We start from the raw sequence: 13482 nt of genomic DNA on the forward strand, positions 1-13482 counted from the left end.
GAGGTGGTGAGGCTGGCTGTGGCTATGGCAGTGTGAATCCGGGGCCAGGATCCAGACAAAGGGTGTGCACAGCATTTGCAGTCACTGGGCAAGAGCTTTCAGTGGTGGGAGAAGAAAGGAACAGGGGCATGCAGCTCTGTAACTGCCTTCCCTGAAATCTTGCTCCCAACATGTGCAGTAACTTCTCTGGTGGAGGCGTGTTGCTCCCCTTTTCACCAGCGAGAGAAGAGCTGAGCATGCTGCGTCTCTCTGCGGAAGGGCGCGCATGCGGCTGTGCCTGCCTGTGCCTCTCTCTGCAGGTGTGCATCTCTGCACGGGGGCAACGCAGGGTTGCCGTGCGGAGGGCAGGGGCTCTGGCTGGTGTATTCAGGTTGGGGAGGTGTTTCACCCGCTGTGACACCCCCTGGTGAAAGTTAAAGGATCTCTCTGATATTCTCAGAGATGCTTTGCAAAGCGGCGCCTTTGGTCTTGCTTGCACAGCTCAGAAAACAGTGAGTTTTAGGCAACCCACCCCCTCTCTCTTCTTGTTGCCTCCTCTCTACCCCTGCTGGGGCCTGCTTCAACGTTTAGCTTTTCTCAGCACAAGGAGACGTTTTTGACCTTCCTCTGGATCTGCATTTTTAAACATTCCTTCAGCCTCAGGTCCCAAGAGATGCTGGGAGAGATATTTGCTCTGTGTAAAGAGCAGGTGTCACTGCACAGGGGAACGCATGTCGGGGTTTTGTACACCGCTGTATAGGGCCCACTTACCAGCTGAAGCTCTAAACCATCTCCCAGACTGTGGTGTGAATTGGCAAGCCCATCCCTCCTTCTGTGTAACATGTTTTAGGAGGAAAAAAAGTCTCAGTGAAAGAAATGAAAGCTCAGCAAAATGCAAACCCAAGCCCAGCACTCCACAGGGAAAGCCAAGGGGAAAAATCATTAGGTAGGGCATTACATGCCTTTATAGACTCAGTGGATGCAGACACACACCTGCACAACGTGGATGCACTCCTAGAGACTGCGAAATGCTTTCATAAAGCATTTAGATGCCTATACCTGCACATAAAAATACATTTTTCTTTAAACCTTTGTGACTCGCGAACCCTCTGTGACACAAAACATGGAATCTTACCAGTACCCCTGTTACATTTTCCCCTGTCCCATTGTTCTGCAATGGAGAGCAGTAGAGATGCTCAAGGTGAAACCTCCTCTCACCTTAGATGAGCAAGGATAGAGGCAGTATAAGCTCCCCGGCTTTAGATTTTATTTCCCAGACCAGAATCAGAATAGACTGGTGTTGCTGGAGTTTAGGACATTGTATTAAGCTCCCCTCTCCTCACACAGAATCATTTCAGAAGGGCATGATGGTTCTAAGGATGCAACATTATTGAAGTAGGAGTCTGAGTCAGGTGCTGTCGCTGCCTGTTAGCTGGTGGGTTATGTTGCATGGTACAGTCGGTCTGCAGCATTTGTTAAGATATACATTTTTTTCTAATTCTTCTTCCAAAATCCTAACACCTGATTTGTCCCCCCGGAAGCTATGGCTTTGCTGAGTTACGTCCTCCAGCCTACTCAGATCACAGTCCACACTACCATGAACAGCTTCCTCTAGCCTCTCCCCTCATGTCTCCTAATTATGCTTGTGTTTGTTGCAGTCTGCATTTCCATAAATCATGGTTATGTGTACATCAAGTAGCACTGAGGACTTTGAACAAATATGTCCCCCTGGAAATCTTGCTGCTCCTGCATGAGCTAGCCTTGCCTGGAGGAACCACTTCCTGGGCTACCAAGTTAACACTACCGCCAAGAACAACACCATCTCCCAGAGGGAGCTATCAGGTGATCCTGGCTGGTTTTATGCCTGTAGCGCTCTCTTGGTACCTTCTGGTTTGGAGGAATGATTTACCAAGACAAACACTTTGGCATTCTCACAGCTCTGACCTTTCTGTGACACCAGTGGAGCTCCATAGTTCACTGACTTTGCAGAAGTCAGAAGCGCTCAAAGTATATCTCATTAACCTTCTCAGGCTAATCATGGCAGGGGACAGGACCTCAGCAACTGCAAAAAGCATATAAACGCACCAGGAAAGAAATGCTTCAGCAAAAATGGCAAGAGCTGTGTAAATGCCAGACCTCAGTGAGCTGAGGGACTGTGTTTCTGCAAAGAGCTTTTATTCCCAGAATGAGTTGTAAAGCAAGAGCAAGTGCTTCTCTATGTGTGTATTCTAAGCCGAGCCTCTCTCTGGCATATGCTAGGTGCTGTATAAATATAGAGGGAAGAAAATTCCACCATCTCCTGCAGCCTACATGTTTAATTGAAAGGCTATTAGAAGCAATTCCTGTTTCTGCAGGTGCAGTGAAGGAAGCAGCTTTCCCCAGGTGGTTGTGGAAGGTGAACTTGAGGTTCAGGAAGGAGTGTTGTTTCTGTGTTAATTAATTTTGCATGTGGAGCATTCACAACCATTTCTTGTCTGCTTTGGCTGATGTGGCTAATTAATCACCTTAAGTGTCTGTAAACAGGAGATTTTTGCTCTCTGTGGCATCTCTTCTCCACCTGCTGTAGACCAGCCTATGTGAGGATACAGACCTGTGGCATCACAGGAATTATACATTTGGTAATGGCTGTGATTTCAACATTGTAAATGTGAGAGTCATGACTTAACCAGCTTTGGTGAAGGCTAAGAGGAGTGTTCTATTCTCAGGGCACTGGAGAACATTTTGCTGCTGAATGAGGGAAGTATGAGCATAGGAGGTGGAGATATCAATAACAAGAGCCTTTGTGTTCATGTGGGTTAGTTGAGGGACAGAGATATAATGATTAAGACTGAGTTTTGACATCTGCAGACTGAAAAGTCAAGGAGAAAAGGTTTTCCACAGAGGAATTCCTCCTCTTGCTTTTGTTTGCTTAAGGTCCCTAGACTGGAAATGCTCATCTGGTCCCATCCTTGCTGCTCTAAGCAGCAACATCATATAGCCCTATGCAAACCAGTTGTGCTTCTTCTTGACCCCATTTTAGTTGTTTTCATAGCTCCTTTTGGGCAGCTGTTCCAGAACTTCCCTCCTCTGATAGTTAAAAATCCATCTTATTTTCAAGGCAAATTTCCTCACAACCAGTTGTTCTTGTACCAACACTCTTTTTCTGCTTAAAAAATCCTTTTCTTCCTCCCTTGTGTATCTGTCCCCCCTTTATTTATACAGAGCAGTCATATCCCCTCTTGGCTTTCATTTTTCTAGGTTAAACAAGCTTTTTAATCTCCTCCTTTAAGGCAGGCTCTCTGTTCCCCTAATCGCTCAATCCAAGGTTATTGCTGATAACTAGCTTTTCTGTAAGGTTCCTCGCTGCTTTGCCCAAACCGAATGTAAAACAGCATGACCTATTGCCTGTTGAGTAATTTTGGGGTGAAGAAATGTGTCAACTATCAGATCCAGAAAAAAAAGACACCAGGGTGCTGTTGTTAAAATTTGCATTTGTTCTCCACCTTATCTCTGCGAAGCTGAAGTCTCCCATAATGACTTAGATCCTGATATAATTTCTCTTTAATAACAATAATGACATCTCTATCCAGACTGAAAGCCAAGACTGTGGAGCTACAGTAGATCTCCGTAGTTCAGTCCTGGTGGAATATCTTGCACCAGCCTTCCAGAAACTATCTCAATCACAAATGATTCCACTTTATTTATGCATGATTTATTTCTTCAGAGTCTACTGCAACATTAAGGTTACAACAGCATCCCCCAGGATTACCTTTACTTTTATGTACCCTGAGGAGTGCATACTTCCATTGACCGTGTCCCAGTTATAATTGCTATTTCTATGGTGTTTCTATTATTCCTACAGTAGCCCTTTTCAGGTCCTGCCCCCTTGTTCTGGTTTTCCCATGTCCTCATTCAGGATCTGTATGAATTGTACTGACAAGACTTTTATTTCCCCCTGGACTCTCTCTACTTCCCAGAGGGGTTAGGTATGCTTTTCCATCAGCTATGTTACCAAAAATGCTACTCTCTTCTGCCTGCTGCCCAAAATCCTACCTTTACCTTTTCTATATTTGATCTTCCCTTTTCCATGTATTAAAATCACGTGTAAAAGTTACATAAGCTTTTTCCAGTTAACTATCTGACAGCAAAGATAAAAGGCAGGAAGTTTTCATATTTACACCATTTACAGATACATGCTGTATGTGTTCCCTCATCTACCTCTAGTCGCGCGCGCGCGCGTGTGTGTGTGTGTCTCCTCCCTTGCATACTATTTGTGAGCCTCATGACCTTTTCTGTATTTATCTACCCAGTGCACCGCAGAGGTGAAAACATACCATTATCTCTGTTTTACACAATGTGGAGTGGAGGCACAAGGGTGCAGATCAGGTTCCAGAGGTCCTTGGTGGAATAGGGAATTTCTGCCTTCTAATCCATGCTCTGCGTTGTTGCCTTAGTGCTTCCCCACTGGAATGAACAAGCCCCTTAGCTCCTGGAAAAAAAAACCAAAATGTAATAAGGGAGGAAACATTGAACTTTTGGGGAAATGCAGAAAGCAGTTCGAGCCCTAAGTGAGTTTGGAATGGTCTTTCTTTTATTCTGTAAGTGAAACCACATCCCTTTTTTTTGGGTTTGTATTTCTTCTATACCAGGAGTGGCAGGAAGTGAGAGAAGATTTTAAATGAAAAGACAGTGGTGCAAGGCACGGTGCAAATGGGAGCCTGAATGAAATAAAAACTATCAAAAGACTTTGCCCAGACATAGTTCTCTTACAGCCTGTTGGAAAACAAGTGCCTGAAGGTTCAGGCTTTCCCCTGAACCTTCACCTCAAATATGAATGCAATGCCTCTGAGCACCTTGCCTAAGAAATGTATCTAAACATTTCTGTTTTTATCCAGAATTGTGTTCTGCTGCCTAGTCCTTGTAAGCCAAATTTCTAGGAGGTTTTGTTCTTCGACCTGTTGACATTAGTTAGAGGTATCTCCAGATGCTCTTGTGTTTTGAAGTCCTGCCTTCAGGAGGAGCTCAGTGATTGGATTCTGCCCTGGCTAGAACAGACAATTTTGGAAGTTCATGGGAGTAGCTTGTACTTGTCTGTACTACCCATCTGTGTAAGGATTTTGTAAATGGTGAGACTGGTTGCTGGTCATTTAAACAGGCGGTTGCTTTTGCCAATAAGTTAAGATATCCACTGAATGAGACTACCAACTCCTCTGTGTTATAAATATCTTACTGACCTGGTATCACTGAAAAGAGCAAGTGTAGAAGAATAAGGAAATATACTTTTCTGGTATAAATTGCAGAACGAAGATTTAGGTTAGACATCAGGAAAAAAAAAATTAATGGGAAGGATAGTTAAGCACTGGAATAGACTGCCCACAGAGACAGTGGTCTCTCTGTCAGTGTAAGGACAGGTTAGAAAAACATCTGCCACAAATGGCTGTTACAAGCCTTGGCTTCCCTTGGGAGGAGAGAAAAGCCTCTGTTAAGAATTAGTTTCAGGGAACTAGTGTGATACACCTTACATTAAAGATGCACATTAACATACTGCAGAACACTTTTATTCTGGCTGCATTATACCGCGGTTAAGGCAATTTGCCAGCCTGCTGGAAGGCTTTCAGAAGGCTCTCACTTATTTTCCCCTTGCACAGGCAATCTTACCTTTTGACTGCATAGGATAGCTTATATACTTAGGCAAACCAATAGCATATATGATTGACTTTTTGTTTTACAATAGCTCTCACTTTCTTTCTTTGCAAATGTATTGGACTTCTACTTCCAACAGATTGTTATCCAAAGTAGGATCTTATATTTAAGGTAAACATTAGCTGCTCCCCTCCTTCAACACCTCCAAATTCATCCCCAAACCAAAGTGACTTTCGTTTCTTGGTAAGATCAGATGTGGTACAGACAGAGCAAGGGGAGGTTAAGGTGAAATTCCGGCTCTTAGCAGCCCTGCCCTGGCATACAGGATTGGAAAATATGATTAGAAAGGGGGCTTTAAAGATTGCTAGCATCCTTACTTTTGCTGATTCTGTGACCCACCTGGGCTCCTGGTGGGAGTTTGGATGACTAGACTCTGACTGGAGAACACCCAGTGGGTCTTGAAACTGCAGGGTGACAAATATGTAGGATGGCTGGGATGGTTTATTTTTCCTCTTTTTGCTGAGGCAAGCACTGAGCAAAACCTAAATAATAACAGTTCACAAGCTGTTAATACCAAATACCCTGAGATTTCAGAAGTGCCTTGCTCTGCTCTGCACAGCTTGGCAGGTTATATTCTTTAAGGGTAGGCATCATTACCTGGACAAATCTGTGACATTTAATTCTGTTGTGGCTAACCACTGTCCCCACAGTGAATTGCTCCTTCCCTCTCATGGCAGACTATCTAGCATACAATGCACATTTGTATTTTCTTTCTCTTGTGTTGTATCCATCCTTTGCACATGTGGTGTTTCTTATTATCCATACTGTCTTTGCCCACATGTTGCTTAAGCCCGCTCTTCTTTAACTACATGCATACACATTTCACTCTTGCATGCATGAGCATGTAAAGAAGTCTGCCCCCGCTTAATTCACAAAGCTTTTCTGACTTTGCTTATTCATATCTGTACATGTCTGCAGGTATACGGCATGCCTAATTGTTCAGGTTAGCAGTGAAATGTAATATTTGCATGTGTTCTTGAGACACTCCATAGTTAGTTTGAAAATTTAGGTCAGAACATTCCTTTACATCCTGTTTTTCCTCCTTTTTGGGCAATTTAGAATGATTGGGATAATAAGGAAAGAAATTATTGGGATAATAAATAAAAGAAATTATTGGGATAATAAGGAAAGGATGCGTACTACTGTGTTTGCAGGTTAGGTGCTTCAGCACGCAGGAAGCTGTGGCAAGACTGTCATTGTTATCCTAATTTCATAAAGTTGTCCATGTAGTACAACACTGTGAAACGTGCCTGGCACACAGCCTTATGAACTCCCCCTTCTGTTCCAGAGAACTTCTGGGTAATTACGAGTTGGGTTTGCCTATCTGATCTAATTTATCACTTAGGGGTTTATATCATGCCTATTACTGTGATATCTAAGTGCTGCTGAGATATTGCAAGATGTCTCTTTCATCAACCACTTATTTCTATGATAAGTTAATGTTACTGAGCTGAAGTCTGGGCTGTTCTGTGCAGCATCTTAATCACTGATCCCTACTGAGCCCCATGTGTGCAGTTACTCTGCTTGTCTGGTGGCTTCACTGAACTGGTTTTGGGGATTTGGGCTCAGTTATTTGAGGGCTGAACTTGCACTGCAGAAATCTCTGGCTCAGATGATGATAAATTGACCTGCTTGGTCAGTAAGTGGGAAGTCCAGGGCTGAGCAGACCCTGGGTGAGCATGTGAGTGTATGCTCTTTATTCCCTCAGAAATGCACTCTCCACATCCAAGCTTAGATATTAGCATGAGTACAGACCATCTGCTGCCCTAGACAACACTACCTGTCTTTTGTGTCAAAAGCGGCCACCAGTTCCTGGGGCCCCCAGTCTGCCACCTTTCATCTGCTGCTCAAAGTGTATTTAAAAATTAAAACAAGTCCCCTTTGCCCACTCAAGTAACCAAAAAAAAAAAAAAAAAAAGAGAGATAAAGAAGAAAAGTAGCTGTGTACCCTGCTTCCTGATCTGAGCAGCGTGACTCCAGCGGTAGAGGGAACATCAGGGGCAAGCTCTCCTTAGCATTTTTTGCCAACTGCTGGTTGTAAGGGCCCTTGGGAAGGTAAGATCAGCTGCCTGGCCATTTCACCCTCTTCTTACAAAACCCACTGCCTTGCCCTCACTGGGGTGCTCTGTTCATGCTGCAGGGATGGATAGGGAGGCTGCTGTCTCTGGGTGTTTTCTTCTGCCTTTCTTCTCCCTCCACAAGCCCCCAGAGTGGATTTTTCTTTCATGGCCAGATGAAGCGGTTGTTTGTTTGTGTTCAAGGTGACAAGTGTTTTATGTGAATTCTAGCTGCTCTCAAATGCCAAACCCCAGCTGGGCTTTGAGTCTCACAGAATAACTGCTGACACCTAATGAGCCTCTAATAAGTGCTTCTCCCTCCGTCCTGTCATTTAAATAAATAAATGACTGAAATTTGGGGGTGGTGGGAGGTCGTGTTGGATTGCAGTGGAATGAAGCTTTTCTGTTTACCCACCAAGCAGGTACATCGCTAAGAGCAGTCGTGCAAGCTTCCCACACACCCACACCGCCTCTGCCATCAAGTCAATGTGTCTCAGCCCTGGCCTGGAGGGCTTTCTTTGAGGATTATGCAGGAAAGTTCCTTCCAAAGCCCAGTTAGTTTCTTGCCCTCTCAGCTTCAGCTGCCAGCCAAGGTGCTAATTAGTGTCAACTGTGATGGGAGTATTGAGAACAAAGGCAAGACTTTGATAGTTGAAAGCGTAGTTGATGTTCAGGTTTTTTTCTTTTCCTGGAATTTTTGCAAGGAATGGTCTATCATGGGCCCTGGGTGTGCTACACATATTGTCTCTTCAGGGCCTGGAGTGGCTTCAAAACAACTCTTATTTGTGGCAGTAGGTATAAGGCAACTGAGTCCCACCCCCCTTTTCTGACCGCTGAAGATATGATCTCTGTTTGCTTAAGAAATGGAAAATGAAAAGGTATAAAATTGCAATATGGAAAAATAGCAAGATTAAAAATCATAGATGCTCTTTGATTTTATTTTTCATGTGTCAGAAACACAAAGCAATTCCTTGTTTCTGGCTAAGGTACGTAACCAAGTCACTGTGAAAGAACAAGAGCAGGTATTTCAGCGAGCCCTTAACAGGGGATAGTGAGGACTACTGTTAGCAAGCATCTCTCTCTATGTTTTTCCTCTGTGAAGACACTCCTGAAAATGCAGAACACCTTCCTCTTCAGTTGCCAGTCTCTTGGAAGAACTCAGTCCTGACTAGGAATGGGCAACCTGTTTCCAGAAGAAGGAGTTATTTCTGGACAAAATCAAATTTGATTAAAATGAATCTATTTGATGAATTGCACTGAAAACAAATGAAGACAAAATTTTGAAAAAATAAAGAAGTTCTGTTTTGACTTTTTCAAGTGAAGAATTTAAATTTCTCTGTTTCAAAATGACATTTTATTTCAGCATTTGTATACACTTCTCTTTTTTAGCAGGAAAAAAACCCATTTTTATTGTGGCTAGTAGGCTGAAGTCAACATCTCAGGAGACAAACTCTGTTGCTGTTGTTTGGCTGAGAAAGTTGAAAGACATCTTGTCTGTTTGACCACGGTGATGGTATCCCCCTGGTCATCCACTCACTGTCCCAGAGGGTGAGACCATCAGAGAGATGAGACAACCCAGATGTCTTTCTTGTTCTCCACTTGCCCCTGGTTTGAACCCACTTTCTGAGAGCCTTCTGCCCAGAAATGTTCTCATCTCACATGAGCTGTGAGCTTGGGTACTCTGGTATGGTTCTTCTGCCCAGGCCTGCAGGAGCTGTGGTTGATGTAGAGGGATGGGGCAGCTAGAAGTCTATCTTCTGTGGTTTGTGTCTTCACAGGTGGGGAAATGGAAGGAAAAAAAGTTGCAGATGAAGTATTACGTGTGGCCCCGCTTTGAGCTGTATCCTGACTCTGAGGAACGTGAGGATGATCACCTGAGTATCGTGACCTTGGAAGAGGCACCATTCGTCATTGTGGAGAATGTGGACCCCCTAAGTGGCACCTGCATGAGGAACACGGTCCCTTGCCAAAAACGCATAGTGACCGAGTATGCACCCCCGGGTTTTTCTCCTCCTATTGGGCTCTCCCTTCTCAGCAGAATGTAGAGAGTCTGTTGGGCCACTGCTGTCATACCCTGATAATCCTTTTTAGAAAAGTCACCTCTGTTTGCCCAGCCTGGCCTATGTCCATTCATGACTGGCCCCATTGGGCAAATCATCGTAGTGTGTTCCTTCACCCTCCAGCACAGATAGCACAAGTGAAATTCTCCACATGTGGGAGGGGGAGTGCATACTGACAACAGAAGGGAATTAAGGGAGTTTTCCCCAGTCTTTTAACCCATTATTGTTATGACGGTTCAGGAACAAAACCGATGAGGAGCCAGATTACATGAAGAAATGTTGCAAGGGGTTCTGCATTGACATCCTCAAGAAAATCTCAAAGTCTGTCAAGTTCACCTATGACCTCTACTTGGTGACTAACGGCAAGCATGGGAAAAAGATCAATGGGACGTGGAATGGAATGATTGGAGAGGTCAGCAGCAAAGGGAGGACATGGTGGGCTTCGTCCCGGGGCAGGGTGACATGGGTCAGGTCTGGTCTCCCATCATTATTAGATCCCCTTCTGGGGAAGGGACAGAGGTGACTCCATAGAAATGATTGGCCTGGATTCTTTCGTGGCACGGGGTGAATTAATCTACTCTGACACTCTGACCATGACCACCTTTCCAGTTCGATGATTAATTATTATTCTCTATAGTGTCACAAATCTGGCCTTCACCGTCAAAGAAAGAGGGTGATATCCATGCACCAGAGAGGCTGCAACCTAGATTACGCTTAGATCATATATAAGGTGCATAAAGAATGAAATAAGACTTTGCAGTGTTAGAGGGAGGAGAAAGCAAGGACAGAAAAATGAGATAAGATGTCTTCTCGGTGGATGATGTGTTTATCCTAAGACCTCTGCGGATTTATTTTTTATACACATACCAGCTTTGAGGGGAAGATTAATGTCTATAGATTTCCTAAAAGAAGAAGGTGTCCTGATGAAAGATTAGAAAGGAGAGATGATAGAAACAATATAGGGAATGGGATTACAGGAGTAAAAGGACTGTGTAGAAAGGCAGGAAGGTGAGAAGGGGCTTGGCTGTGGTGCTTGAGAGGTGCCTTGGATCTGTGTGTGATCTCTTCCTTTCCTTCCTCCAGGTCGTCACCAAACGGGCCTATATGGCTGTGGGATCCCTCACCATTAATGAGGAGCGTTCAGAAGTGGTGGATTTCTCTGTGCCCTTCATTGAGACGGGAATCAGCGTCATGGTGTCACGTAGCAATGGAACTGTCTCACCTTCTGCCTTCTTAGGTATCATTTTAATCTAAAATTAAAACTTCACCCAGTGTTCATCAAAAATTAGGTGAAGGTTGCTTGTGATTCTTAGCCTGAAAGTCCCTTTTTGGCAGTACCTGTGGGACGGGTATATAAAAATAAACTGTGATGTTTTAGTTCTAAATTCCAAGCAAGCAAAATCTAGGCAAATGCAAATGGGCACTGCCTAGGGGTTCCAAAGCATTTCTCAGCAATTGTATGCCTAATGCCAGCAAAGAATGGGCTCACTCAGAGTTGTCACCTACTCTGCAGCACATGGTTTCCCAGTGACTCAGCTAATGGCATGTTCAAGGAGTGTAAGCCAGAAGAAAAGTGATTCAAACCTTATGGCTGGTATGCCATAGTATTTAGTGATAACAATTAGCAGTGAATCGTTGCAGTTTGAGAGACATTATTTGTAAAGAAGGTATTAACTTGACCCTCCCTTGACAGAGCAACTGGTAGAAGTTGAAAGTGATTTCTAATGGCCTTCGGTGGTGGAAGGTGATCAGAGAATGCAGAAATGATACTGCATTTCTCCAAGACATCCATGCCTTCCTAGTGTCTACTATTTGGCTTTATAAAATGCTTTATGATGCAGCAAACACAGTGTATGAGTTATATAATTACTGTCTGCTCTCTGCCAACATCCTGAGAATACATACAAACAGAAATAACTTTATATGGGTAAAGAATTTTTTTCCAAACCTCTTTAAGTAGGAGTTTCATGACTACTCACTCTTCAGGAGTTTCTGCCTTTAGCCAAGCCCACCAATATTGCTGGGGTATATAAAAGCAACAATAAAGTTAACTTCAAAATTTTAAATTGCAATTTAACTGAGGTTGCAATATTTGCTATAGTCTGGAGAAAAGTTCTAAGCTTCTTTGATCTGGGCCAGTCCCATCTTTATCTGTTCAGGCTTGGAGAAGGAGAAAACCTGGCAGAGATCAAACACTTGCAGAATATGAATGCTAACATTTCTAGAATGAGCTGGTGTTCCCATTGCTACAGGAATAACTGAAAAACTACTATCATTATGGCTGAACCTCAGAAATTTGGAGATGCTCTTTGGCTCAATAACATCTTGAAAGTTGGATGCTTGTCTGAAACTCTGCCAGTTCTGCTTGATTTTCCCTATTCTCTCCAGATGGTGCTGGAGGACTTCCTGGGAACAATCTTTTATCAATGCATTTTATTTTATCAATGCTTGCCACAATGGCTGCTTGTAGTTCCAGATGGAGCCATGTGTCACAAATGTAACAGTAAGAAGGAATGCAGTCATTACAGAGACAGATACTACACTTCTTCCGATGCAAGAGGTTTTTCAGACTCATGTCAAAGGCTTTGTTGTAACTTCTGTTTTTCCCCAGCCCAGTTTGCCCCACACTCTCACTGGGGTGCTCTGCAAAGCAAAGGAGGTGAGGGCTGGGCGAGGTGGTGTATCAGGTCTCTCACTATGGTTTTCTCTTCTTCTCCAGAGCCTTTCAGTGCTGATGTATGGGTGATGATGTTTGTGATGCTGCTTATCATCTCTGCGGTGGCCGTCTTCGTTTTTGAGTACTTCAGCCCTGTGGGCTATAATCGGTGCCTTGCTGATGGCAGAGGTAAGGGGAGCCCCTCCTTGCCATGATCCTCCCTCGCTTCCAATCCCCGCTCCTTTGTCGGGGCATTTCCTTTGCCTTGAACATGATACGGATCTAGCCTGCTCTGAGCTGTGTATTCGGACTAAAGAAGGCAGGGATGGAGGTGGAAAAAAGGCTCTGAAGAGAGCAGATGTGTATAATGGATAATTTGCTTGGCTTGGGAGACAGAGCTATGTTGCCTCTCATCTCTAAAGCAGGCACCAGCTCCAACTCATTTCTCATTGAGGGGAAATGGGTCCTGGTAGCCAGTGCTGGCAATGCCTATTGTGCTGCGCTCTCTGAGGCAATCAGAGGGCTCAGTGCTGTCAATCCATCTTTCAGTGCTACATCTCCCTGGAGAGCAAGCTGCTCTGCCGGCTTCCCAGCATAGTGCTTTGTCCTCCAAATTCCACATCTGTCACCTGGGCATGTACTTCCCCTACTTGGCTCTCTGGCTTGCTAAGGCCAACTGAGAAAGTGGGAAGCTCATTCTCCTGGGAGTGGGTGACGGATTATTTTGCAAGGGCAGCAGGAAAGATGGGAACAAGTGAGTGACCCATCTCTGTGGTTCCGATCTTCAGAAGACAGCTTGATGAGCTAAAGAGAGGATGGACAGACAGCCTAAGAGACAGCCTTTTTTGCCTTATTGGCATGAAGACAATTAGCAAGTTGAGCCTTCTGTCATCTCCATATCTTCACCCCCTGATGAATCGGCCCTTCAAACCTTTCTGGTTTTATTGGTCCATTCAGAACACTGGGAGTGAGACAGTTATTGGAAAATGCACTCATTTGCTCCCCAGTCTAGTGCTTTGAGTCAATTTATCCCATCAAATTAGAGAGG

General features: G+C 44.2%; 1 protein-coding gene across 1 annotated transcript in view; it reads left to right on the forward strand.

Annotated features, from left to right (window-relative positions):
• Window positions 1–13482, forward strand: part of GRIN2B (glutamate ionotropic receptor NMDA type subunit 2B) — a gene marked incomplete at both ends in the record, with an annotated part of 167589 nt that overhangs the window by 128748 nt on the left and 25359 nt on the right. The window contains 4 exons of the mRNA XM_082309712.1: window positions 9497–9705; window positions 10019–10190; window positions 10862–11015; window positions 12498–12623. Of these exons, the coding sequence (XP_082165838.1) occupies window positions 9497–9705; window positions 10019–10190; window positions 10862–11015; window positions 12498–12623 (661 nt within the window). The remainder of the gene's footprint in view (window positions 1–9496; window positions 9706–10018; window positions 10191–10861; window positions 11016–12497; window positions 12624–13482) is intronic.

The sequence above is a fragment of the Platalea leucorodia genome, assembly GCF_965183815.1.
Source record: "Platalea leucorodia genome assembly, chromosome: 4".
Lineage (NCBI taxonomy): Eukaryota > Metazoa > Chordata > Aves > Pelecaniformes > Threskiornithidae > Platalea > Platalea leucorodia.